The 27,443-nt window shown below is 41.0% G+C and overlaps 1 protein-coding gene across 1 annotated transcript; it reads right to left on the bottom strand.

The window, feature by feature from the left end:
• Positions 1–758: 758 nt before the first annotated feature.
• MAEL (maelstrom spermatogenic transposon silencer) lies at positions 759–19,748 on the bottom strand. Its single transcript, XM_035115838.2, has 12 exons — positions 19,569–19,748; positions 18,291–18,374; positions 16,998–17,103; positions 14,755–14,910; positions 14,275–14,316; positions 12,950–13,077; positions 12,316–12,370; positions 12,088–12,229; positions 11,148–11,210; positions 10,061–10,193; positions 9,648–9,729; positions 759–2,055 (listed from the first exon to the last, which is right to left on the bottom strand). The coding sequence occupies exons 1-12, from the start codon at positions 19,698–19,700 to the stop codon at positions 1,952–1,954; spliced, it is 1,227 nt and encodes a 408-aa protein (XP_034971729.1). The 5' UTR covers positions 19,701–19,748; the 3' UTR covers positions 759–1,951.
• Positions 19,749–27,443: the final 7,695 nt, after the last annotated feature.

Genomic DNA, 27,443 nt, shown 5'->3' with positions numbered 1-27,443 from the left:
AGCCTCCATATTTTTTTCTTTCCAGCTAATACTTCTGTTGGCGATAGCCATAAGGGCGTTTTTCTCTCAAGAAGGTTTTTGTACCTTTCCCATACCTCAAAGAGTGGCTTAATCAGAATATGATTTAAAAATCCCTTATGGGCTTTAACTTTGTTATGCCACAGGTACGCATGCCAACCGTATCTGTTATTGAACCCTTCCAGGTCCAGCAAGTCAGTATCCTTCAAGGCTATCCACTCCTTTGCCCAAATCAGGCATGCCGCCTCGTAATAAGTTCTTAAATCTGGCAGTGCAAAACCGCCTCGCTCTTTCTTATCTATTAGTAATTTATGTTTTATTCTTGGCGGTTTTCCCTGCCAGATAAACCTTGAATTTTTTTTCCTCCATTGATCGAAACAGCTTGTGCCTTTAATTACCGGAAGCATTTGGAAAAGAAAAAGCATTCTTGGCAACAAGGTAGTTCAACAACTTCTAGAAGGCCAAAGGCTCTCCATGCCTGGTCTACAGGACAGATGCAGACCACCGCTTGTTGTGGCTTGTAGTTCACAGCTGAAACCACTGAAATGTATCACCAATGATCTACATCCCACTCTCTCATCGGCCTTGGAAGCAGGCCTGTACTGGCTTACAGATGCCCCCCTAACCTAAAACTGCTCCTCATCTCCAGCAAGAAGCCAGAAAAGGTGCAGATCCAGAAACCGGACCCTGTGGCAGATCCAGATGCCAACTCTGCAACATGACTTAATAATTTATTCTACAGTTAACGGGTTCATTCACCTGCTCATTTTCCAATGTGATTTTTATAGCAACAATGTCCTATTGCCTTTTACACACAACAGGCTGGTTTCTATGCAAATGAAAGGGCACAAATCTGACATCAGAAATTGCAGTATCTGCAATTGGGATGGGGGTCAGAGGGAGAAGATTTTATGTCCACTCCCACTGGACCAATAGCATGTTCCTTCTCACAGCAAGGAAGCAAGGATTCATTTCATACATCTAATTTTCCCTAAGTTACCGTTACAGATCCATATTCTAGTTGAATGTTTCTTCAGTGCATGACTGTCCTTCAAACAATACAATCTCAATTTAAAATTTGTTTTCATCTCAGTTTAAATAACTTTAGCATTTGAGTTTTCCTTTTCTGCACATGACAATACCATACTACATTTGGAACCACAAATACAGACAGGACATGCCAAATCAAATTGGAAAGAAGTGTTTAATTAAACACAAAAGCTAGTCTATCCTGGTTAAGATTTAGAAGCTTTCTGTACTAAATAACTGAATGTATGTATAACACCAAAGAAAGGAAAAAGATAGACCCAAGGTTTTAAAACAAACTTTAAAGTACATTATTGTTGTACCTTTATAGAACTTCATAGGAGTTTTTTTTTCTTTTGTGGGGGAGATATTACCTGATTGCAGGTTTTCAACCAAAAATGTATGTTGCTTCTATTGCTGGCTAATTTAAGGACTTTATACCAAAACCTTGCCCCTCTGACACAAACAATATATAATTGGTACCATACCAAATCCTAGAATAGCTTATTAAAAAAACATAATTGTAACTGTTTCCTTAGCAAAGGTTTACTTCAGTAAGGCTTTGCTCTCAAGAAAAGGCACAACAGAACTTAAAAATCCAGACATCATTTCAAAAAGTTGCCCTTCTGGTTTCATTATCTAATCTCTTATCCTACTGACTTCATTATTTCAAGTTTCTACTAAATATTCCTACATACAAAAATAATATTCACAACTCACAATAACATTTGTTATTTTAAAAACTTAAAATTTTCCCCTTGCAATGGGATTAGAATGGCTTTTTTCATTAAACAAAGATAATATTTAACACATGACAAAGGAAATATAAAGTATTTATATTCCCAAAGATGGTGGGAATCATTACATGCAGAGCTGTTGTGAATGGGAAGCACTGTACTGCAAATGTCTAACTGCTGGACTGCTTTGAGACGCTCTCCAGAAACCAGGCAATTCCTCTTCCACGTCTAGCAGTTGTTTCACCTGTTGTTTTCACTCCTGAAGGATGCTGACCTAAGCAAACAATGCATGTGTCAATATATAACACAGTCACGATCCTAATTTACACTCAACAACTAGATATTTTCTATCATAAATTTCAAAAGATAAGCTCACAGGAGAGTCACAACAGTTTAAGTGGCATTCTATAAAACTGGTAGGGGAGGTGGAATCACAAGGTTTTGCTCTCCCTTCCGTGTAAAGCCTACCCTTTCTTGCTTTCAACTGAGGCCTTTATAACCATGAACTGATAAACTCGCAAGAGCCGCAATTTATTTATTTTTCAAAATTGCCTTGGCACAATGATGCACACCTAGTAATCTCCATCTTCAGTGCTAAAGCCAAGATTGATACCAAGGTGGGTTAAGCCAAGGTGGGTGGTGTTTTCACATGGCTAAAGGATATTGCCATAGTACAAGCAACCACGTATTGAAGCTGCAGCACCACAGAGAGGTCTGTAACAGAAATGGGTGCCAATATCGAGTGCAACTGCTTAGCTGGCACTTGTGGACCTGTTCTGGAATGCTCATCTCATAGGCCTCTGGCAATGGGAGCAGTTGTCTACTTTGTGCTACTTGCTTTAGGCAGAAAAAACAGCAGTAGTGACCACAGGATGTCATGGTGGTTGGTCGAAATGGAGGAAGTTTGCTGCCACAAGTTGAGCACTTAATGTGCACTATGGCATTCAGCAAGTATTCAGATGGCACAGACTATAGAATTAAACAGGTAAAATGGGGGGGGGGGATGAATATGGGGGTAGAAAGAGCCTTGCATCTCTACTGATGAGTTCGAAGGAGGAGGGTTCTGAAGTTGTAACTGCTGTGATGATCAACAAGGTATTGGGACCATAAAACACCAGTTTTTAAGCATTGGCATTGGCTGCCAATTAGCTACTGAATGAATCAAATTCAAGGTCTTAGTCTTCACAGACTAAGCATTTTAAGGCCTAGGATCCAGTTACCGGAAAGACTAACTTCTTCCTCAAGTCTGTAACTTGAGATCTAGTAACTTGACAGCGACCCTTCTCAGTTTTAACATCCCAGTTTTGAAATTCACTTCCCTTGGAAATTCATTTGGTGCCAAACCTACAAAGTTTTAGATGTCAATGTTTGTCAGGCCCTTTATGCATAATGTGCTTGTTATCAAGGAAGGTAAGTAACTTGATGGTTTAACTGATTTTAATATTCAATTAAATAAAATCAATGCAGAACCTGCCATGAGGTCTACAGACAAAGGGCAGTATATCTATATATATAAAAATGTAGGTGTGACAAATTGAAGCACTTTTAAAATGTTTATTTCTGCCCGGCTGGCAATGAGTTAACCCACCTCCAGCCTGACGGACATAGAACTCTGATGGGGGCGGGACTGTGCCCGGTTTGAAAGGAGGGAGTGTCGGTTTGGTCAGTTAGGAGGGAGAGGGAGGGAGGTGTGGTGTGGTGTTATGTGGTGGCTTGTATGAAGACAGTTAAGAGGCTAGGAAAACTTAAAGTTAAATGTTTGACTGAGTTTATTTTGTACAACTGGAACAAAGCTAATTAATAAATGACACGTTAAAGAAACCCTTATGTTTTTAACATAATAAAACTTCATCTCTGTTTTGCCAAAAAGGTCCGTCTGTATTTTTCCAGCGAGGTACCAGGACTCACAGCCGTGGTGACTCAAGAGAGGGCAAAACTCACCTCAGGCAGGGAGGTGGCGGTTTGTGTCCTTAAGTTACACGGAGGAGGCTTAGAAGGGTAACCTGAGGTGCCAAGGAGTTGCCAGAGTGCATAGGGCAAACTTTTACAGTGGGGAAATCCAACTGAGGGAGACCCTTTACTGGAGGCAGGAGGTTATTCCGTGGGACAGCCTAGAGTTCCTTAAGGTACCAGGTCACGCAGGCTGGAAGGCTCTCCTTACTTAGAAACCCATTAGTAAAAGGGGTTTATTTTTGAGGCGTCAGGAGAAGAGGGTGGGTGTTTTCCCCTCTGGATTCCTGTGTCGCAGTGATAGTAAGAGAGAGTGGGACACGGGTCGTCACATTTTTGGTGGCAGCGTCGTGATCGAAATTCAAAGCTCACGCGCCCAGTTTGGTTTGAGTCTGTCAGGATTTTCCTGTGAGGAAAATGACTCACGTAAGAAAACCCAGAGAGGCAAAAGGAGATGAAAGGACGGAAGGGGCTGAGGGAAGCCCAGGTTCTGAGGTAGAACTGATGAAACTACGAATTGAGATGGCCCGAATTGAAGCTGAGAGGGAAAAGATAGCAGCTGAAAGTGAGAGGGAAAAAGCTAGAATTGAAAGTGAGAGAGAAAAAGCTAGAATTGAAGCTGAGAGGGAAAAGATGGCATCTGAGGAGAGAATGCAGTCAGAAAAATTGAGGGTACAATTAGAACAGGACAGAATGAAGCTGGAAGAGATACGTTTGCGATCAGAATTAACTCAGAGTCCAGTTAATAATGATAGTACCGCAATTAATTTAAAAAGATTCCCCAAATTTGGAAAAGACGATAATGTCGAATCGTTTTTATTTACCTTCGAACGCGTTTGTGTGGAATTTCAAATACCTGAGGAGAACTGGATGCTTTATTTAAGACCTCAAATTTGTGGGATACTAAGTGAAATTTATGCTGACCTGAGGGAAGAAGAGCTGTCAAGTTACCAAGTGTTTAAGCAAAGGGTCAGGGTTCGATGTGGGCTCACGGCTGAACAAAGCAGAAAGGCTTTTCGTGAGGCAAGAAAGGAACATAAAGAGACTTATGCCCAACTAGCTAGCCGCTTAGATAAATTACTGGACAGATGGATTCAAGGGAGTGGAGTGAAGGACTTTGATGAGTTAAAACAATTAATTTGTTTAGAACAATTTTTTAAGCAAATCCCTAGCAATTTACGTTGGTTCTTGAGGGATAAAAAGCTGAAAACTGTGGCAGAGGTTGCAGAGGTCTTAGATGAACTACAAGGAGATTTCAATGAAATAGCATTCCCAAAACACTCACAGAAGGGTAATCCATGGAGAAACAGAGAAAATAAAGACAGGCAAGAAAATTTTCCTGTCAGGGAATCAGTTTCTGACAAGACAGGTTCTAAGAAAATCACTTGTTTTTTCTGTAATCGTGAGGGCCATGTACGTGCCAGGTGCCCCCTGCTGGTTAAGTCGCAAACTACACCTACTGCAGCTAAACAAGTAAAACTGGTAATGCAGTCACAGGAAAATAGCTCGCCTCAGACAGAAGGCTCAGAGAAAGCAGACAGTCCAGCTGAGACTACTTCTAAGGTCTTGCAGGTCTGGAGGGCTGAGCAGGAGTGCAACCAAGATTACATGGAGCCAATTGAATTAAATGGTCAGTCTTGTTTAGGTTTGAGGGACACAGGAGCAGAAGTCTCACTTGTCAAATCACAATTTGTTCCAAAGGAGCAGTACCTCAAGGGTCAGTCCTATAGTTTAAAAGGCATATGGGGCCCACATTTTGAAGTACCATTAGCTGAAGTTGATATTACCTACAAAGGATTTTGTGGCAAATGGAGAGTAGGAATCCTAAATGAATTGGAGGTACCCTTTTTAATAGGGAATGACCTAGCTAGTCAGAAGCACCGTATTCAAGTGATAACTAGGTCACAGTCTCAAGTCACTGAGAGTAATCCTCCTGCAGTTATAGAGTCACCCATAGAGCCTGGTGAGGATGAAGGGCGGATTAGCGTGCCAGTGGTCCAGGAGCACGGTGCCCAATTCTTGAGGGATCAAAAAGAGGATGAAACTATAAAAGAGCTGTGGGGTAAAGCACAAAGTCCTACTGCAGAAGTAACTGTGGAGAACCCCTGCTTATTTACCACCATTGAGGGAAGACTGTATAGAATTTCTAGGAGGAGGAAAACTGCTGCTGTTTGGGAAAGGAAGAAACAGTTAGTGTTGCCAAGAACTTACCGGTTGTAAGTGCTACAAATGGCACACGACGCACCCTCAGCAGCGCATCTAGGCATTAGAAAGACTAGTGATAGAATCCAAGCAAGATTTTACCGGCCTGGGATGGGCAAAGACATCAAAGAGTATTTCAAGTCCTGTGTGATCTGTCAAAAAGCAGGCAAAAGAGCGGACAAAACGCGAGGCTTGTTACAGTCTATTCCTGTAATTACTGAGCCCTTTTCCAGAGTAGGAGTGGACATCCTCGGGCCTATCTCCCGAGTTACGAAACGGGGGAATAAATTTATTTTATGCCTCGTGGATTATGCTACGCGCTATCCAGAAGCAATACCTCTAAAGGACATTGATTCCAAGACTGTAGCAAAAGCCCTCATGTCGGTGTTCTTAAGGCTGGGATTCCCCAAAGAAATTATAACAGAGTTAGGGACATCCTTCACGTCTAAGACTATAGAAGAGCTTTTAACTCTTTGTGGGATTAAGCATGTTAAAACTACGGCTTATCATCCGCAGTCGAATGGCTTGACGGAGAAATTTAACTCAACCCTGAGCCGGATGCTGAAAACCTATTCCATCAATCATCCTAACGACTGGGATGAGAGGCTGCAACACTTCCTATTCGGTTATCGCGAAGTGCCGCAGGAGAGCACAGGGTTCAGTCCTTTTGAACTCCTATTTGGACGACAGCCACGAGGACCCCTAGACTTGATGAAAGCAGCGTGGTCGGGGGAGGAGCAGATCGACAGCCCTGATGTTGTGACGTATCTACAGGAGCTGCAGAGCGACCTTCAAGAGCTACGGGAGCAGGCTGCTCACAACTTGCAGCAGGCACAGCGTCGACAGAAGCAGTGGTATGATGCACACGCAAGAGACAGATCTTTCCAGCCTGGTGACAGTGTGCTCGTGTTAAGAACAAGACGTCGAAAGAAGTTGGAGATGTCGTGGGACGGTCCCTTCAAAGTGGTCGAGAAGATATCTGCGGTGAACTATTTGGTAGAGTTAGATGGGGAAGGGAACCGATGTAAAAATTTTCATGTAAACTTACTTAAGCCTTATTTTGACAGAAATAAGTTGGTGTTGCAAGTAAAGGGGAAGGTGACACAAGGAATTCATCTAACTGGATGGGGAGAGCTGAGTAATGGCACAACTCTAGCAGAGGTGTCATTTGATGAAAGTCTGACCCCAGAGCAAAAGGAGCAGTTAAAAAGAGTCCTTGCTCAGTTGGCTCAGATCTTCTCAAACATCCCAAGGAGGACCAACCTAGCAACTCATATAATAGACACAGGGTAAATACATAAGTGGGAAGGAAAACATCATAGCGGACGCCTTATCCAGGTATTTTTGAGAGGTATAGAATGGTGCAAATTTTTATATGAAATGGCGGGAACCCTAGCAGAACATTTGTGCTTAGGCGTTATAATCTGACACATGCCAAACATGGTTTATCCGTGTACAAGTTTATGAGATGTTAATTTAGTTCACTTTGTAATATTAATGTTATAGAATGCATTGATGTATTTTTAACCCCAAGCCCATTGCTTTGGCATTGCTCTAGTTAGTTAAGAGCATGCCGACGCAATGTCTTTGTGGTGGGGGGAGATATGTGACAAATTGAAGCACTTTTAAAATGTTTATTTCTGCCCGGCTGGCAATGAGTTAACCCACCTCCAGCCTGACGGACATAGAACTCTGATGGGGGCGGGACTGTGCCCGGTTTGAAAGGAGGGAGTGTCGGTTTGGTCAGTTAGGAGGGAGAGGGAGGAAGGTGTGGTGTGGTGTTATGTGGTGGCTTGTATGAAGACAGTTAAGAGGCTAGGAAAACTTAAAGTTAAATGTTTGACTGAGTTTATTTTGTACAACTGGAACAAAGCTAATTAATAAATGACACGTTAAAGAAACCCTTATGTTTTTAACACAATAAAACTTCATCTCTGTTTTGCCAAAAAGGTCCGTCTGTATTTTTCCAGCGAGGTACCAGGACTCACAGCCGTGGTGACTCAAGAGAGGGCAAAACTCACCTCAGGCAGGGAGGTGGCGGTTTGTGTCCTTAAGTTACACGGAGGAGGCTTAGAAGGGTAACCTGAGGTGCCAAGGAGTTGCCAGAGTGCATAGGGCAAACTTTTACAGTGGGGAATCCAACTGAGGGAGACCCTTTACTGGAGGCAAGAGGTTATTCCGTGGGACAGCCTAGAGTTCCTTAAGGTACCAGGTCACGCAGGCTGGAAGGCTCTCCTTACTTAGAAACCCATTAGTAAAAGGGGTTTATTGTTGAGGCGGCAGGACCAGAGGGTGGGTGTTTTCCCCTCTGGATTCCTGTGTCGCAGTGATAGTAAGGTAGAGTGGGACACGGGTCATCACAGTAGGCATTGCACGTGCAGAGGTCACAGCCTTTTTCCATAACCGCTGAACTGTAATTTAACAAATTTACGCCACAACATTCCATGCCCATCAGGGAGGGATCTGGCATAAATTTCCCCCCCCAAAAAAACCACACCTTTCACACCTAAAATAATGATTCAACACAAAAAAGTGGCACCCAAATTAGATGTTACCACCAGAAGCTCTGAAGACTCAAGCAGCATCCAATAGAAAGCCTGATCGCGCACTCCCACCTCCAAAGCTGTGCCGCAAACACCACAAAGGCAGATCCCACACTGCAACTACCAAAGACACACCGCCATCGCCTCCTCAAAGCCTGCCCCCCCTTTTAACTGCCGCCCGACTCAAATCGCCCTCTCTAACGTTACACCGCCATCTTCAGTTTCTTTTTGAGTGGGGGGCGGGCGGGGAGGGGATGTAGATGGTACGGTGTGTGTTTGTGTGTTGTGCAGTTTGCGGGAACCAGATCGGGTTTTTACCCCCAGCGGGGGATGGTGGGGGGTGTAGTGTTTCGGTCGGTGTGTATGTGAGTGTTGTGGGCTTCCTGTTGGGTTTTTGGACTCCGGATCGGGTTTTTTTCCAGCGGGGGACAATCGGGGAGGGGAAGGTTGGGGATGTAGAGTTTCGGGTGTTGTGTGTGTGAGTGTTGTGGATTTAACGGGGTCTACTTCGATCTTTTTTGGGAGGGGGGGCGGGTTTTACTCGGCTGGTGTCTGTGTGTGTTGCTGTGTTTTCGGACTACGGATTGATTTTTTTCTGAACAGGGGACGGTCACTTAAAAAAAACCCAAAACAAACAACAATCATAAGAACTAAACAAAAATAAACCCAAAAATCCAAGAACAAAGTTAATACATCCGGACAAAAAGAATACATCTAATTTTTTTTTAAAAAAAACAACAACAACAACCCAAAACCATTACCTTTGTAAATACAAATGATTTCAAAACTCTCTCTCAAAAAAACCACAGCAACGCATGGCCGGGTCAGCTAGTAAATGATAAAAGTAAGTTAACATGTGAGTGGAGCAGCAACTCGCTCAAGGAGAATGCCTTCTTAAAATTATAGCCAGAATCACTGTAGAGAAATTCTGTGATTGTTTAAGCCTACCACAAGCTTCATTACATTTCCTTCATGCAGATATTTTAGTGGTAGACTACAGTGAGCAGGAACATTCAAACTCCAGAAAAGGATCAGGAAAGAATGTGTTGGACATAAGAGTACACAGGCACATTTTCTTTGACAGAGAAATGCTGGTGTGAAACACTAGTAATGATTCTAACAGGAACTCATTTTCATTACGTTTAATTTTCCAACCTAGATAATCACTCACCAGTACAAGAGGCAGCACCTAGTTCCTCATTAAGAGATCGGTAGTACCTTTCATTTCCAGTGCTCTCAGCAGCCCTCCTTTTCTGTAATGCAAAAAAGACAAGATCACCCACACATTCAGAGATATTCTTTCACTGACTCATTCACCAGGGTCTCAGGACTTCCTTGTATACAAAGAAAAGATGGATATAGTGGATAAGGAATATCTGCCTAATGTGCCTATTGATCTATTAATATTCTGTACATAATTAGACATATTAAACAGACATTGGTCAAATCAAAGTGTTTTAAAAATATAATTATATCATTATTTTTGAGCATATATCATGATTTCATCCTATATTTCCAAGTACACTCCAGAAATGTTAGTGATATGATATAGAAGAACAAATCTGTTAAATGAACAAGGCTGACCTGGAAACGTCCAGCATCCAGAACCACCATTTTAGGATTTGCTGTGTTTTGGGAGTCCTTCTCACACAAGGGTAAGTGAGATGCAGTCAGCTGGACACAATACATAGTAGCTAAGGAATTGCTGATACAGTATCTATATTGGATAGGAAAACACCAACATGAAGATGTGTTATCATATCCACAAGCTGAGCAGAAATATAAAAACTACAAACTACTGACAATATACTGGACCAAGACCATGGATACAGGAACATGATTTGTGATAGGAGGCAGTGTTTGAACTATTGGCGGGGGGGGGGGGGGGAGGCAACCAACTTGGGTGAGCTAAAGAAGGAAAATCAGCCAGGAGGCAATAAAAAGCTGTTCCTTTTAGCAACTGCTTCCAAGATAATAGCAGCAGGAGCCTACAGAAACTGGGACCTGAAGTACCCCTCTGCCATGAGCAGCGCATATAACCTCCTAAAGAACTACTTGCAAGTGAGGCCCAGGTTATTAAACTGCAGGTGTCAGCCTATCAGAGACAGGAGAAAGGGGAAGATCTTTTGAGCTGTCAGAGACAAAAAGTTGCTTGCCAAGCCCCTTCTGTTTAAGGCCTTGGGCAACCAGCTGGGATGAACCAGGTGTGTGTTTGTTAAAACTGGTCTCTGCATATGTGTAGCACACCATCCTCCAAAATAACTAAACCACAACTAAATTTGCAAATGCAAGGTAAAAAATTCTTCCTCATGAAATATACTCAAAATTCAGAGACCTTTTTGGTAACAATGCAAACCTGAAGTTTTCCCCAACTGACCTGTCTAATAAGTGACACTTTGAAAACTTAATCAGAAAGAAATAGATTTTATTTTATTTAGATCTTTAAGATTCCTTTCTTCCTATAATAGCAGAAGTGCCACAAAATCACATCAGTTGCTCCTTCATTCAAGTACAGCCGACAAAATGCCTACTAAAGAATATCCAAAAGAACCAACAGGTTATATTTGAAAAAGAAACAAGATGACCAGACATTGTATATGAAACTTATGTCCAAAACAGTTTTCCAAGATGCAAAAACATTCTAACATATTCACTGTATTTTCATACTCACGCAATTTTCTTGCAAGTAGCAAGAGCACAGAACACCACATCATTTTCTTCATGCCACTTGCACCTAAGTATAAATACTTTCATCATGAATGTCGAGTTTCAAATATATGCTTCAAAAGTAAGACATTTTCAAGCTCTAGACAAACAACATTTTCCCCATCTACTCCAGTGTTTGGCATTAGAAACTTCTTCAAGACAGAAACATTAATTTTCCCAACCCACTATCACAAGATAAAGTGCTTTATGAGGACAATCCAGGGGTTTTGTGGAAGAGAGTAGTGAAGAATGTTCAATAGCTTTTTCTTACATGGCGGGAGAGAATAGAAATAGGCAAAGTGAAAAATTTGGTAGCACTCTGAGCCCTGCTGCTCAAAGCTAGGCAGGACTAGAACCTGTAGAGGCACTATCCTACACAGGGTGCCAGTTGAAACTCACATAATGCTGCTTGGCCTATAGAAGCAAATGGGAGGAATAACTCATTCAATGACACCCACCTTCATTGTAGAAAAATCTGGATGTTTAGACTTTACTAAATACTTCAAAATAGCTAGCTCTATGGGTGGTTTTCAACCAAATTTTACTCAAGAACAGACCTACTGAAATTAATGAACCTAACACTAGTAATGTATGTTCATCAATTTCAATGAGTCTAAACCTTAGTTTAATATCTCAAACACTTCTCTGAAATGAGTGCAAGGCTTTAGATTAGCATTCAACATGCACGCTTATAGCACCATAACAATAATAATTTATTTGTACCCCATCCATCTGACTGGGTTGCCCCAGACACTAAGCCATAGTTTTGTGTAATGTACAACAATGGAGAATCTGTCAATCACATTTTTTCCTGGTCATAACAGATTCTCATCTCATAGTAGTTAAGTCACTGTGGTTCAGGTAGGTACAGCAGTTATTATGATTTTTAGAGCTATATATTATACCTAGTATTGCTGGAGTAATCCCACATGGAGGCATCCAGGGAGTTACACACCCATGCCTTAGAAGGCTCCTTTTGAAGCTTCTGATAATACAGCTCCACAACAAGGTCTTCTACACAGAGAATCTCCAGATTATTAACTGTGCCTATTTGAAAAAAGTAAGTTTTAGGAGCAGCAGAGACTATATCTAAATATTAACTTATTTCCTGTTGTAAAGGAAAATTTTCTTACCCACTTCTCTAGCCATATGCTGCAGGCACCAGTTGACCCTAAACTGGTCAGAAGACTGCAAAGGAAGTTTTAAGTATACATTATACAATCAAATAAACAGAATAAATAAATCTATACTATATATTCTTATTATAAGACCACTATGGCCAAGGTTTCTTGATATGCGAGAAAACTATGTTATTCTTGATAAGGGTATTTGCTCCAACACCGAAGCAGGAAATTTTCCTGTCTACAGCTGTTTGATACATAATCTGACCAAAGCCAAAAGCCAAAAGAATTGTCCAAAAGAATTCTGCCTTGGAGAAGCAACAATTCAGGAATACAACTACACGCTCTTTTAGGTTGAATGTAGACACCACTTTGTACCCACGAAATATCCTTAAGGGAAGGCCGCAAAACTGGATATTTATGTGAAGTCCTTACGCTATGGAGATTGTTCCTGGACAAATTAAAAGTGAAAGTTAAAACATCTGTGTACTCCAACCTTACTTGAGGTGCGGTCACCTGTATTTTTTTACACACGCACACACCTCTAACCAGGGAAAAGGCTAACTGAAGCATGTGGGTAGAGATTTTTGTTCTGACTTCTTCTGAAAAGCAGAGAGCAATTTAAGTTTAAAATGTTACATTATACCTTACAATACACAGGTGGCCAGGCACCCCATCGTGGCTGAATAAATGAGTATAGCTCACGTAACACATCGGAATGATTTGCAGTTGCAAGCTCAAAGCCAGATAGGGGAATCCTATGTGTAGCATCACCTAAGAGAAAATCAAAGTGCCTTATCAGGGCTTTTCAGAAGAAACATCTCATTTTACATGCATTTGTACTTTTAGTTACAGTTTGCAGGATTAATATATCAGTTTCACTAAAAACACCTAAATATATCATTCAAGAACTTGTCTGTGTTTTATTAAAGTATTTTATCATTGCAACAATGCTGTGAGATGGGGTTTATCACCAAAGTAAAGGAAGATTGTTAGACCCAATATGTCTAGTTGAACCATGTGCAGGTCAGTCAAGGCCTGTCAATGGTTGAACTTCACTAGCTTAAAAAGCTGACATTGCTGGATTTGAAAGATGTTCTATTTAACAATAGAATGTTCTATTCAACAATGTTCTCTTCAATATTTTAGCCAGTGGTAAGAAAGACATTAATAAACAATGCATAGAAAAACCAAACATATGGTTTTAGGTTTTAGAACGGTAAATGATTACCCAATGATCCTATTTATTTACATGCATTTATAGCCTGCCAATCACCAGCAGTCCCGAGGCAGGTAATATATTGCCTAATATTCAAGAATTGAACCACTCTGTGTAAAATATCACTGAACCAGAGATTAGGGCAAACCAGATAGCAAACACCACTAGCACTGCAGTCCGGATACTTTAATTTTGGGCAAGGTGGTGTATGCAATGTCTAACCACTATTATCTGGAAACAAGTGAAAGACTGAAACCTAAATGAATGTATGAGTTAAGAGCATAACTTCAACATGTTACTTGGGAAGGCATACTAAGTTTTGTTACGGAAACAGGCCCATAAAGTTGTTTAAAACTGTCCTTTAAATTTTTTATTGAGTAGCCAGTCCTTTTAATGATTGCTTCGTCCTTCTTTTAATAGTTTGGGTTTTTATACTGTTGTATATTGCTCTGATATTTTATGAGGGTAATATAAAAATATTTTGTATCAATAAAAATAAACAGGATACAAATGAAATGCCATAGGATATCTGGCATGAGTTTGACCAAACTACGGGAGGCAGTGCAAAACAGGAGTGCCTGCCGTGCTCTGGTCCATGGGGTCACGAAGAGTCGGACACGACTAAACGACAACAACAATCTGGCATAAGAACCCAGTTCTTTAAAATGATTCAAAAATAACTGGAAGACTATATGTGGGTAATAAAAAATGCTGCCAATCCGTAGGTTCCACATCTCTTGCCCAATACCTACTTGCAGCCTGGCAATGAAAGCGAAATCCCCTTGGCACCTCTCCTGCAAAAGACCAAAAATAACCCAGGCTTTATTATGCAATACCAAGCTGTTTGTAGGATTTCATGGTTATAATACACCATTTTCTGCTTTCCTACAAAATAGGAAATCAGGGTCCAAATACTCATCTAGAAGGACAACTTAATTTCTTTATAATGTTCCTTTCGTAACACAGAGGGGGGAAATACAGAACATACGAACATATTGATTTGGTCAGTTCATGTTTTCTGCTGACCCAAGGGAATGTTTCCAGTTAAGTTTCATTTCTTCATTATGTAATGCTGTCAATGTGGATTTTGTCCACTATATGAAGCTATTTTTATTTTTTCAGTGCAAGAATGCATACAAATAAACTGACCTGGACAAACAGAATCCTGCATATCTTCTCCCCCCCCCCCCGATGAAAGACAAATTTCATCTCTTCTGATTCCAAAAACTCACCAGGATCTACAAAGTGATGAAACTCTGCAATTATGCCATCTTTTAGTGAATACTTCACACATCCAATTTCGCAAGGAAGGAAACGTTGTTTGCAATGAGAGGGTAGAACTCCATGGCTGAAGATATTCAGGTAGAAGAATGTGGTTTCAAGTACAACTGAAACAAGATTTTGTATCAAGAATATTAGTGGAGAGTATTTGTTTATTATTACTACTATAACAAAAAAGTAAAATACTTGGAGGAAAATGTACACCTGTGGCACTGAAAAAAAAAATCATGAAACTAAGTGACTTACCTGCAACTCCAATTTCCAGACAGCCCTCAACCGGACTAGGACTGCTTGCACATTATAACTTTGAAGCACATTTCCCCTCTCAAAGAATTCTGGGCACTGTAGTTTCTCTCTCACAGTTATAATTCCCAGCAACCTTTAGCAAACTAGTGTCTTTGAGGGGGGAAACGGGATTTAAAGAGGTAATGTAGCCAAGTTTTGAATTGTCATGTGGTGTCCCACCCCCAACCTGCTACAGCCACAACAGTCTGCTTATAAGGATGCAGCAATCTCAGATCATAAAACCAAGGCTAATATCATTCTTTACAATACAAAAAGTGGTTAAGAAACCTAAGAGGAGACAGTGTCTACATTGAAAAGGTGGTCAATAGTGGTCCGCTTCCCACAATGTAGTAGACATTATCTGTTTAATTACGCTTGTTTTTTGGCAGTTGAGTAACAATTGAGGCCATCTCAAAGGATAGTTTTCTGGTAGACCAGAGACTACATTTCCCCCGAGTTGAGAACCAAAAACATTCCAGAAACTTGTCTGGAATGTTGAGTCGCAACCTCAGAACTCACAAAGCCACTGCTGATACCAAGAGAATTGGAAAGTGTCGTCTTAGTTCTAATGCTTTAAATGAGTCAGTGAATCCTATAATATTAGAAAACTCATCTGGGAGAACTAGAACTACCTGCCCATGTTAAGAGCTCCACTAGATACTTCATGGGTCACCATAACCATCAGACCAAAGCACACTGCTTGTACCATAAGCATAAGGACCAAAATGTCATGGACACAAAATGCTGCTCCTGAATGTTCCAATGAACTTTTTGATCAACAACAACTCTTAAGGATTACATTGGGCTTCAACAGGTTCAGTACTTTCAGCTCCTCCTTATTTGAACTCTGTCCTGCACTCAGGCTTTGGGCCCTTGTACAGTGGTACATCGGGTTACAGATGCTTCAGGTTAGAGACTCCGTTAACCCAGAAATAGTACCTCGGGTTAAGAACAGTTTCAGGTTAAGAGCGGACCTCCAGAACGAATTAAGTTCTTAACCCAAGGTACCACTGTATACCTGAAGGCATGTCTCCACCCCCATTGTTCATCCTGGACAGTGACATACAGCTCCGAGGGCCTTCTGGCAGTTCCCTCACTGCGAGAAGTAAGGTTACAGGGAACCAGGCAGAGGGCCATCTCTCTAATCGCACCACTCTGTGGAACACCCTCCCATCAGATGTCAAGGAAATAAACAACCACCTGACTTTTAGAAGACATCTGAAGGCAGGGAAGTTCTTAATGTGTTTTACTGTGGTTTCATAATTTGTTGGAAGCCACCCAGAGTGTCTGGGGTAACCCAGTCAGATGGGTGGCATATAAATAATAGATAATTAAAATTCATTCTCGCCTCCCCTGAGTTTGTGACCAATTCCCCCACTTCCACACTCCTGATTATAATATTAATAATAATAAAAGTAAAAATTGAATCTGCATACCACCCTTCATAGATCTGAGCAGTTCACAACATAAAATTACAATATAAAAAACACAAAATACATAATAAAAATAAGAACAAACCAATAATCCCCCCCACCCCCACGTTTAAAAGGGTATCGGATGTTGATTAGCCAAAGGCCTGGTGGAAGAGGATCATTTTTGCCTGGTGCCTAAAGGTGTATAATGAAGGTGCCAGCTGATTAATCCTGGTGAGAGCATTCCATAAACAGGGAGCCACTGCAGAAAAGGCTCGCTCTTGTGTTGCCACCCTCCGGACTTGTGGAGAGGACAGACAAAGAAGGACCTTAGAAGATGACCTCAGGATCCAAGTAGGTTCATATAGAAACAGGCGGTTCTTGAGATAAGTAGTCAACTTATATCTTGCCCCCCACAATTTCTTGGTAGCAACAAAAAGCAGAATGAACACATTGAGGTTGGGTAGATCAGGTGAACTAATATAACCATCATTTACCTTTATCACTCTTCCCAGGTGGACCGATGAGGTTTGCAGCAGAAACTCTCTTCTCAGTTTGTGTGGAAGGAAATGTGGGAAGAGGTGGTGGGAATTGGCTGGGCGGCTACAAAAAGTGTAGACAATCCATCAGTTAATCATATATGAATGAAGGGAAAGCAACTACAGTAGTATCCAATTAAAACTGCTAAGACTAATCTTTCCCCGTCCTGGCCCAGTAGAACCTGCAAACTATGAGCCAGATCACATAACACACACCCCCCCCCCATGCAGTCACCTCATTACTGGGCTTACACTGAGGTGACATCTGTATGAACTCCCACTTTCACATAGGTTATGTGCAGCCACACCAACCCCTATAGGAGCAGGGGTCTAAATTACCACAATGGAATACTAATGAAGTTCGCCCCTCACAAAAATGGCACCTTGAGACAATCCTAGCAGCAACCTTATATATTCTCAAGTAGGATGGGATGAAACCTCACCCAGTACTTTTTTTCTGGGGGGATGCAGACCCCTAAACATTTTGTGAATCTTTGTATTTCTGTCCATTTAATGTATTTATTTTCCCTGATTTGAACTATAAAATGGTGATTTTCCTGAGTCAAAATGAGAGTACTCCTAAACTTTTTTTAAAGAAAAAAAAAGCACTGACCTCACTTATAAACCTTCCATTTATAAGTGGGTGGGAGTTAGCATAGTGCAAATCTGCTCTGGAAATATTAACTCACAATTTTCAAGACTAGAAAGCTTACAATTCAGACTTCCCATCTATTTTTACAAGAAAGAAAAAGTAACATACAACACAATCATGAGTTTTAAGGCTCACGTTTTTTAATTATAAACTTTGGTCCCTGCATTCTATTGTTATGTTTGCTTATTAGGTCACATCCACGCCACACATTTATTTCCGCCGAAGAATCCTGGGAACTGTACTTTACTCCTCACAGAGCTACAATTTTTAGGATTCCTTGGTGGAACTCATGTGTCTCAAATGTATAGTGTGGATGTGAACTTTGTCAAACGATTCAATCCTCCTATTTCAGGAACAGCTGCAACATAAAAACCTATTTGGCTTGTTTGGAAGGGCTCATTATAATCACAACTATACAACACCTGTGACTGACCAGCTCACTCAGAACCTTCTTTCAAACACATCAAAGTCACTTTTCTTTTGTTCCCCTGGTCTATAAATGGGATTTTCTTCCAATTTATACTATAATTATATCATTACTAACTTTTGCCTCTGAAAATATAAAACTTATTTTCCCTATTCCAGATTCATTCATTCACCTCTTTTGTTGCTACTTCTGATTTCTTAGTTTTTCGTTGACGAGCCATTTCTGCATACTTTTCTTTTTGTTCCTCAGTCAGCATCTTGAAGTAAAACCAGTGTAACATAAGGGCTTGCCATTATTTCTCCACCATAATTAAAACATCACTACACCACAAAGATACTGAACACAATGCATTCAGTTTATGCGTTTAAGCCTCAGTAATTTCACTGGGAAAGTTAAGATCAATCTTAACTCTCGTAGAAGTCAGCCTAACTTTAAGAAGTGTTTAACTTTGGGTGGATTGTGCTCAGCAACTTTCCCACCACTCAGAACTTTGCATGCTTGTCTAGAGGCAAGCCCTAGCCTACAGAATTCAATGTGGTTCACTCACCAGTAAATGAGTGGTATCCGATATTAGCCATACTCACGAGCAGACATTAAGAAATGTCAATCCATTGATTCCAAACGGTCTAATCTTTGTACAACTTAGTTGGATATATACCCAGGTGCTTGCAGCATAACCTGAATCAAGACTGTTGTACCTAAAGGGTATAAACCCTGTTCACATACCAAGAATTCAAAGCCAGAGTTAAGTAACTCAACTTTTAAGGGAGGATTTGGGAAGTCTGCAACCTGTATATCTGCAACCTGCAGTCTGTATATTTCTTTACACTGACTTTAGCCATTTTTTTAGCTTCTCCAATCTTTCACCTTTTGGATTATTGCAAATAGCATGGCATGAGTACTTTTTCAAACCTTGGCAGATGCCTCTTTTGTGCATATGTCTGGCAGTGGAAAAAAGACACATCTGGGGAATGCACCTTACAAGAGTCCACCTTTTCTTTATAAGCAGACATTTTTTAAAAAAGGAGGGCTGAAACCAAACCTAAGTGGTAGGGTAGCTAGTCACGTCCCATCACTACAATAGCAGTTAAAGGCTCCATTAAAGTCAGCATCAAACTTTTTTTTAAAAAAAGTTGCTCATTCTAAGCCACCGTGAGTCTTCGATAAGAAAAGTGAGGTAAACAGGGTCTAATTAATTAATGAAAATGTTGACCTCACATTTGTTTTTTTAAAAGTACTTTACAGCATTCATTCTTCAGCTGGGGTGTGTATGTGTGTTTGGGGGGGGGTTAAATTCCCCAAACAGCTTATAACCCCTATCGACAACTTGTTCCCCTCCCTCCTTGAGAATCAAAAACAGGTTATCCAACTCCATGTAGGGTCTAACATGGCTCCCCGCGCCGACCAAGAAGGGCAAGAGAGGAGGCCCGCCTCGCCTCGCCCCGCTCACCGCCCAGTCGTCGGAGCAGAACGGGATGGCATCCCGCACGCCCGTTACGGCCAGGCCTCGCCGCTTCAGCTCCGGCAGCTTCTCCAGCACGAAGAAATAATAAGCGTTGCGCGCGCCTTTGCGGTTAGGCATCGCTCTCGTGACAAACGGCCGAAGCAGAGAGGAGCAGCGCGTCCGCCTCCTTCCCCTTCTCCCCTCTTATAAAGGAGAGGCCGAACGGCGCGCCGCCCTTTGGGGCCCGCCGCACGGACAACGGAGCCTCCACGTGCGCGCGTTTGGTGGCGGGGGAAAGCCGGGATTCGCTGAGGGGAATGAGAATGATATTTTTTTAAAAAAATTAAAGTGACCCGAGGCAGAGCCAAGCGCTTTCTTCTTTTTTCACGTCTTTGAGGTTAATTCGCATGGGAGTTGTAGAGTTAGTTAGTTAGTTAGTTTATTGTTACGGTACTCGACCAGCATCCAGTTTAAACCTTTTCCCTGTCCAACATCAGAGTTTGTAAGAAAATCATGCCATCTCCATTCTTCAGGTAAACAGTTGTAGAGTGTTTTCATGGGGCTGTGGGGGTGAAATGCTTTTCTAATAAGCAAGTCTTGATCTGAGGCCTACACCCACCACGGTGCCTCGGAGCCTGTTTGCTCCTCAAAGGTTCGTCTCTTGTGAATTTCTCCAAACGAGTCATCGAATTCTTCAAGTTCTTGGCTTCCTAAGTTTGACCTGGCACGTCCCGCTATATATTTATTTTGATCGAAACATAGTATGAAACAGGCAAATTTTTTGGGGGGGGGGGAGGTCAAATGAAAAGTGGGAATACACTCCTATCCAAATAAAGATTAAACATACAAAAAAGGAGAGAGGTACACATTTGGGCTGATTAATTATTGGTATTGGAGGGTAACCTCCCACCCTTTCTTATTTCAAAGTCATATTGGCTCATTGGGTTTGAACCTGCAAACTATTTCAAGATTGTTAGATTGTGGTTCAAGAACATTTAGATACCAGAACGGGAGTTTAGTTCTTTGCCCCTGTGCAAATAATGTTTATTGCCCCCCTCCTGAAGCTGCAATCAGCCATGGTGTGGGGAAGATTTTCCTATTCTGTGGCCAATAGCTTCAGGGAGGGAATATTTGAATCCCTGATCCAAACTTGGGATCCCATGACTTACTCTTTAAGAAAGAAAAAGCTGTCGCGATTGCCAATAGAGCTTAATGTTATCTTTTGTTTGAACCACACTTCGACAGTAACAGAAGCTCCAACTTGAGTATATTCAGTTTGGTTTTAATTGGGACTCTATAGATATTCACTTAGAAAACCCCAGACAGGGAAAAAAATAGTGTAGTATTACCAGGGTCTACTGCTGTGCATTGATCATTTTGTTGTTTTGGCTCTGCACATAAATGCTCCAGACTCTTGAATTTCAGGACTTTTTGGCCCCATTAGTTACACTCGTCTCCTTGGTTCTTTAGCCGTGTGTGTGTGTTGTGTGTATGTGTGCAGCTATATCTATATCTATCTATATATATCTGAAAGTAACCTTTCATGTCTCTGGTGAGTCTAGTCATTGCAAATTTATGCAGCAAATTTATGCAGCTATTAGTCTGACTCTTTCTTGTTTTTATTTTTATCTGTAACCCAGTACCCACACAGTACAGATGGGCTTTGCATAGTGAACACCGTAGTCAGAATTTCCAACAGGTTTTTATGGTGAATGTTAACAAGTGGTGCTCATGGCTGTACCAATGCTGCAGAATCTCCTGATGTGCATTAGCATTGCTAGTTGCCTCAGCGCATCAGAAAAGTGGAAGCTGAAGCCATAATTGTTAGGTGCAATGTAATGGCATCATACAAAGCTGTTATGTAGAACAAAGTACAACAGAGGCAAGACCGGGTATGAGTCACTTACTAAGGATATTTTTGGCCATCATGTAAAACCTATGCTAGGTATGTTACAGATGAGTTTTCTTAATTCCTCATCATTTGCCAATGTAATTGTCATACATAGTGCCCCTAATGCATATCTCTGCAGTTTCCCATTTGAATTGGGCACAGGAGGACTCGCCCCTAAATTAAGTCCAAGTATGCATAGTGGGCTGCATTTGTTCAAGTTTATGCCTTGTTATTCCAACACATCCCTCCCTCTCTTCTCTTTCTCTACTGTTTCCTGACATACCCTATATTGCTTATATTTAGATTGCAATATTCTGGAGGCAGGACCTACTGTTAATAGGTCTGTAAAGTGCAGTGTACATTGATGGCGCCTTATCAATACAAGTATAAACAAAACCAGATATGATGATGATAGATAGGAGCAGAGATTGAACACTTACAACCCTATCCTGTATATTGTGCTGTTAAAATAGATAATTAAATTTGAAAGCTTGCTGTGCCCTGAGTAACAGCGGCAGCTATTCTGAAAATATTATCAGGCTGTGCAACTCTGCCAGGAGAAGGATGCTATCCATGCTCTCAGAATGACTACCACTGAGCCCTGGATTGCACCAGTACATGGTAGTCAGTATTAAGCTGTCCTTATTCAGAAGCACCTCTACTACACATTACCTCAGCAGCACGTTAAGAACCCTGAAGGAAAAAGACACATAAACACATGCAGACAGATTGTACCCACTTTCCTGAGCCTTATGGAAAGGAAAGGCTGCAGACTATAAATTGACTAGATTCAGCCAAGAACAAAAATATTTCTCATGAGGCAAAGTAAGTAAGTGCTTCAGCAGCAATTTGTTGTGAATGTGCAAGTGATGAAAGAGAGATTCCAATGTGGAGTGCTAGCAGAGGAAAGCTTTTATAGTGTGTGGCAGTCTTAAAGAAACTGACTCAATATGAAGTCACTGCAGTATTAAATGGTGCTTTTTGTGACATGCTGGCCTTTACCAAATATAATGAAGCAATTTAGCAGCAACTATTTGTTGAATGCTGCCTCACGTCTCAGAAAGCTATAGAAATCACAGTTTCTATGGAAATTGCTACAAGGTAAATCCAGTGTGAACTGCAGGGATGTGCAGACGAAGACAAAGAAATAGTGAATCAAATAAAGATTCAAGGGGAAGATTTTAAGTAAGGGGATGTATGTCCTACCATTTTCTTGCAGCTCAAGCTGCCATTTTCCTATACCTGACATAGCGTAGCCTAGGACAAGTTGCTTGTGCCCCTATGCTCCTAATATTTGCAGACATGCAGGTGAAGTGTTGATGCTGGGCCACCCTATGCCATCATTCGTCCATGTTTTGAATGGCATTCTTAGATGCCTTGCATCCTTCTTTTTAACTTCCTGCCATGTGGGAACTTTAGAAAAGGAAAGTGCAACATATGGAGACAGCTTATATGGAAGCCTGATTATGCAGATAGAGGGTGTCCATGTAAAGATGTCAGGAGTCAGCCGCATGTTGAAGGGGGGGGGGGAACTATAGTGAGAAGAAATTAGTGAAAGAGATTAAAGCTGGTGAATTAGGGGAAAAGGAAGAATAGGCAGAAGAGCAGCTTTTATGGTCTGCACCATCACTTTGATAGCATTGTATTACTCTTGCTCTTGCAGATTGCTAGGACACTATTACAAAAAGGGCATCACCAGTTCAAAACCATTTGTTCACAGAAGTCCCAGTTTTGTTTTGGTATTGAATTTAGTGTGGTATTCTTTCTCAACTCATTCTAAGACAACCTCCACCAGCTTGGTGGCCTACAGAAGTTTTGGACTACAACTTCCATTAGCCTTGGCCACCTCAACAGTACTAGTTGGGCCTGATGGGAGTTGTAGTCCAAAACATCTGAAAGGAACCATGTTGGCAAAGGCTAGACCAAGGTATCTCCAACAGTTGATTTATGTATTTTATTGGACTAACAGAAGTTTGTTCACAAAAAGTATCAGTGTCTAGTTGGAATGTGCTACACACCAGAACAATTATGCCCTTTCTTGTATCAGCCAAATATAAACCCTATAAAGTCAGTTAAGAACTGCAATTGGTGACTGGGATGGGGTCAGAGAGATTCAAAATTAAACTCCATTATACAATGCAGGCTTGTGCTGGATAATGCAAAACTGTTGTTCTTGGCCCAATAGTCGATTATACGTGCATTACTAAATAATTGGCCTGTAACTGAGATTGAGGTTTTACAACATGTTTTTCCCTACTGAAATTTAAAAAGAAGAAGAAATATATCACTGGTAATCTGGGAGATTTCGCCCTCGTCTTGAGACAGAGTCCTATCAGATCAACAGAAAATAATCTCTGTTCTGCAATATCACTGAAGATCCATAGAATGGGGCCACACAGAAGCAAAAAATATGCAATATGGTATTGCTGTTCCATTGGCCCATTCAAATGCTTTTTTCAAATAAGGGAAGGCACACAAGTATACAGATAAATAGACAAACAAACAAACAAACAAACAGGTGATGACAGCTGTTGGCTGGGAAATAGAGCTATGAGAAAGGTTAGCACTCCACTTCCTGACCTAAGTCAAGAACCAAAACAACAGGACTGGGGGAAATGGTGTGTCAGGAAGGTGCTTGTTCTGTTTCCCACAAAAATGACAGGTTCATACCTCCATAGGGAGGCTTATGGAACTCTGGTTTTCAAATTAATTTTTAAGCTGAGCAATCAGCATGAATGTCAGAAAGGAGGAGAAGGAGGCCAAAGGTCTATTCTGTTCTGTGGTCTGAGCTACTGGGAGAATTAATTTGTTTGTTGTGCTTAGCACACAGAGCCTAACTAATAATAAACTCAGAACACAAGGGTATTTTAAAGTGAGAATAAATCAGCATTGCACACAGAACAATACCACTTCCTTGAATTGAGAATATCTTTCCTGAGCGATGAGTCAAACTTTATTTTCAAGAAAGGTGGTCTCTGCCAAGTTTGCTTGCCAATACTGGAGGGAAAAATAAATATAGAAAACATTAACCAAATACTTGTGTTTATAATTTGGGAAAACATCTGAAGACTTGTTCCAACAAGGAGCTATGAGTTAGATTTTGCTGTTTAACAAACAGTTGAAATAAGCAGAAAAAAGGAATATCTAATTCCATATCTTTGTGTTGTGAAGACTTGACTCTGTTCTATACAGAACTTCACAGATAATATTTTATATTTTATGCATAAAATAAGGAATCAGTCCTTAGCTGGTACAAATCAGTCTAACTACATTCTTATCATGAAATGTGTTACTGTGGTGCCATGATTCATGCCTCTGCTGAGAAAGTGCATAGCTGCCAAGTTTTCCCTTTTCTCGCGAGGAAGCCTATTCAGCATAAGGGAAAATCCCTTAAAAAAGGGATAACTTGGCAGCTATGAAAGTGAAGGGATTGCATACATGTGATATTGTGGTAGGTAAACTGCATAGTGGAATTTGTAGTTAAATGCATAAAATGGATCTGGGAGGAATGGCAAAGAAAGAGCAAGGCTGAAGTATTTGGAGAACAGCAGAATTTAGCTTTAAGCTGCATACACATTACTGTTTACTCTGGCTCCAGTGCAACACCCACTGTCTGAAGCCAAGTACACACAACGTTAGCCACAATCCATGTATCCTGTAGCTTCTTGAGAAATCCTGTTGATTGATTGACTTTTTCCTCAAACCAGCTTCCATCTGATTTGAAAACGTAAGCTGCAGCCTTTGTGCCAGCAGATCCCTACAATCTTCAGAGGAGGTCCTGCTGACTGTACTGAAATCAGTGGGGTGTCTGTGTCATCATGAAAGAGGGTATTCTATGTTGTGGCACCTAACATCTGAAATACTGTACATACTCTTGGGAAATTGGGGAGATTTTAACTGTGATTTCATGAGGCAACTGAAAACCTTTCTGTTTAGAGAAGCTTTCCCTGACTCTACAGATTTTTTTGATCACATATTGATCAGTTTTTTCTTATTGGTATTTTACTATGAAATTTTAATTATTATTTTTAATTGTGTGCTACTTTGATGTATTTATTTTTTGTATTTTTCATCTGAAAACTGCTTAGAGATTGGTTATATTAAGTGCTGTATAAATATATAACAAAGGATTCACTTAACACAGTTATCTACTGAGCAGCATCGGTGCCCTTATTCCCTCCCTAGGTTTGAAACCAACTGCTTAACTAGCTGACTGATTCTGTTACTCGTTTTCTTCTACGGTGACAGCTGTCTCATTCCACCGCTTACTTGACAGATGCTACAAAAGATGAAAGTTTAATACAGCACTTTCATGTTGAGCATTTGCAGATATTACGATTAACAATTCATGGAAAATCTTTCATAGTATATACCCTGTGCATCCTCAGAGCAAATCCACAAGATAGGTCACAGTTGCACACCTTTTATAAGGAAGGGTTGGAGGCTGAACTCAAGGCAGGCCACATAAACAATCCATTACTAAGATGGGATTTTATCCCACAAGCCTTAGATCCAAAACGAGTTGGATGTAGACCAGGCATCCCCAAACTTCGGCCCTCCAGATGTTTTAGACTACAGTTCCCATCTTCCCCGACCACCGGTCCTGTTAGCTAGGGATCATGGGAGTTATAGGCCAAAACATCTGGAGGGCCGCAGTTTGGGGATGCCTGATGTAGACCATCAATGGACCACTTCTTTGACTCTTTTCTTATAAATACATTGTTATAGAAATACGTTTTAGTTGCAGAAGCTTTGTGGGTGTATCTCTGTTCTGCCAGCAGAGGGGGGATGAAGGCAGAAAAGGGCGGTGATTTGGGGAAGAGCAAGGAAGGCAAAAATCTATGGTTGAAGCCCTTTAGTAAAATGCATGGCAACAGCAGTTTTAAGTAACACATGATTTAGCAACCCCCTATCTATCATTTAATTGTTATTCAGTGAGCCATAAATTTTCTGTGGGTTGAATCCAGCCTTAATCATGCATCAAGTAAACCCATTGAAATCAAAGGAATTAAGTTAGCAACTTAAGTACTGTATGATCAAATAGCAGTTGGTAGAGCATGAGAGTCTTAATCTTAGGGTTGTGAGCTCAAACCCCACATTGGGTGAGAGATTCCTGCACTGTGGGGTGGGGGTGGGGGTTGGACTATATGATCCCTTGTGGTCCCTTCCAACTCTACAATTCTATTATTCTAAGGCTGGATCCAAGCCTGATAATTTAATTGTTAGTGGTAGGATCTGTTTGTGCCAATCAATTTAACTCAGACTTTTAGGCTGAGGTAACTATTGCCTTTCCTATTTTGTAGTAGATAAGTGCAATGCCATTTAGAATGGGAGAGGTGTTCTGTGCAAGTATTTCAAGTGGCTTGATCACTGCTTGGATAGTCTAGAAAGTTCAAATCATATATATTTTATATTTGCGCACTATCTTTTTATAGAATTGTGTAAATATAAAATCATTGATATATAAATAGTTATCTGAATGCATACCAAAACCACTCCTGCTAAATTTTGCAATAAAACAAAAGAGATTTTGCCATTAGCTTCAGTGAAATGAGATAAGGGGAGGGGATAAGAGATAAGATAAGATAGAACAGGGGGATAAAAGCCTGCACTGTTCTATTGCTAGCTATAATGTGAAAACCGCAAGAAACTATACATAAGAAACTATTTACAGTATTGGAAGAGGCGTTTTAACGAATGGTGTTTGGCTATCTTGTCCTTGCACTTGGGACCACATGCCCTTTCTTTCCCCTCAGCTTCATTGGTACACATTCTTAGATCTGGCTGCTTGTTCTCACTAGTCATTCAGTTACTCCACTTAGTCCTTAAACACGAAGACTGTCCAGTGTGATGAACTCTCTCCAGTTCCTGGACAGCTTCAATGGGCAGCCATGTGATTTAGAAACTCCTGCAGCCTCGGAATTCTGGTTGCGGGGTGGGGGGAGGAGACGACTTAAAACCTTGGAGGTTTTCAGCCCATTGTCAATCCG

The sequence above is a fragment of the Zootoca vivipara genome, chromosome 4 (genome assembly GCF_963506605.1).
Source record: "Zootoca vivipara chromosome 4, rZooViv1.1, whole genome shotgun sequence".
Classification (NCBI taxonomy): Eukaryota; Metazoa; Chordata; class Lepidosauria; order Squamata; family Lacertidae; genus Zootoca; species Zootoca vivipara.
This window is presented reverse-complemented; position numbering and strand designations above follow the sequence as displayed.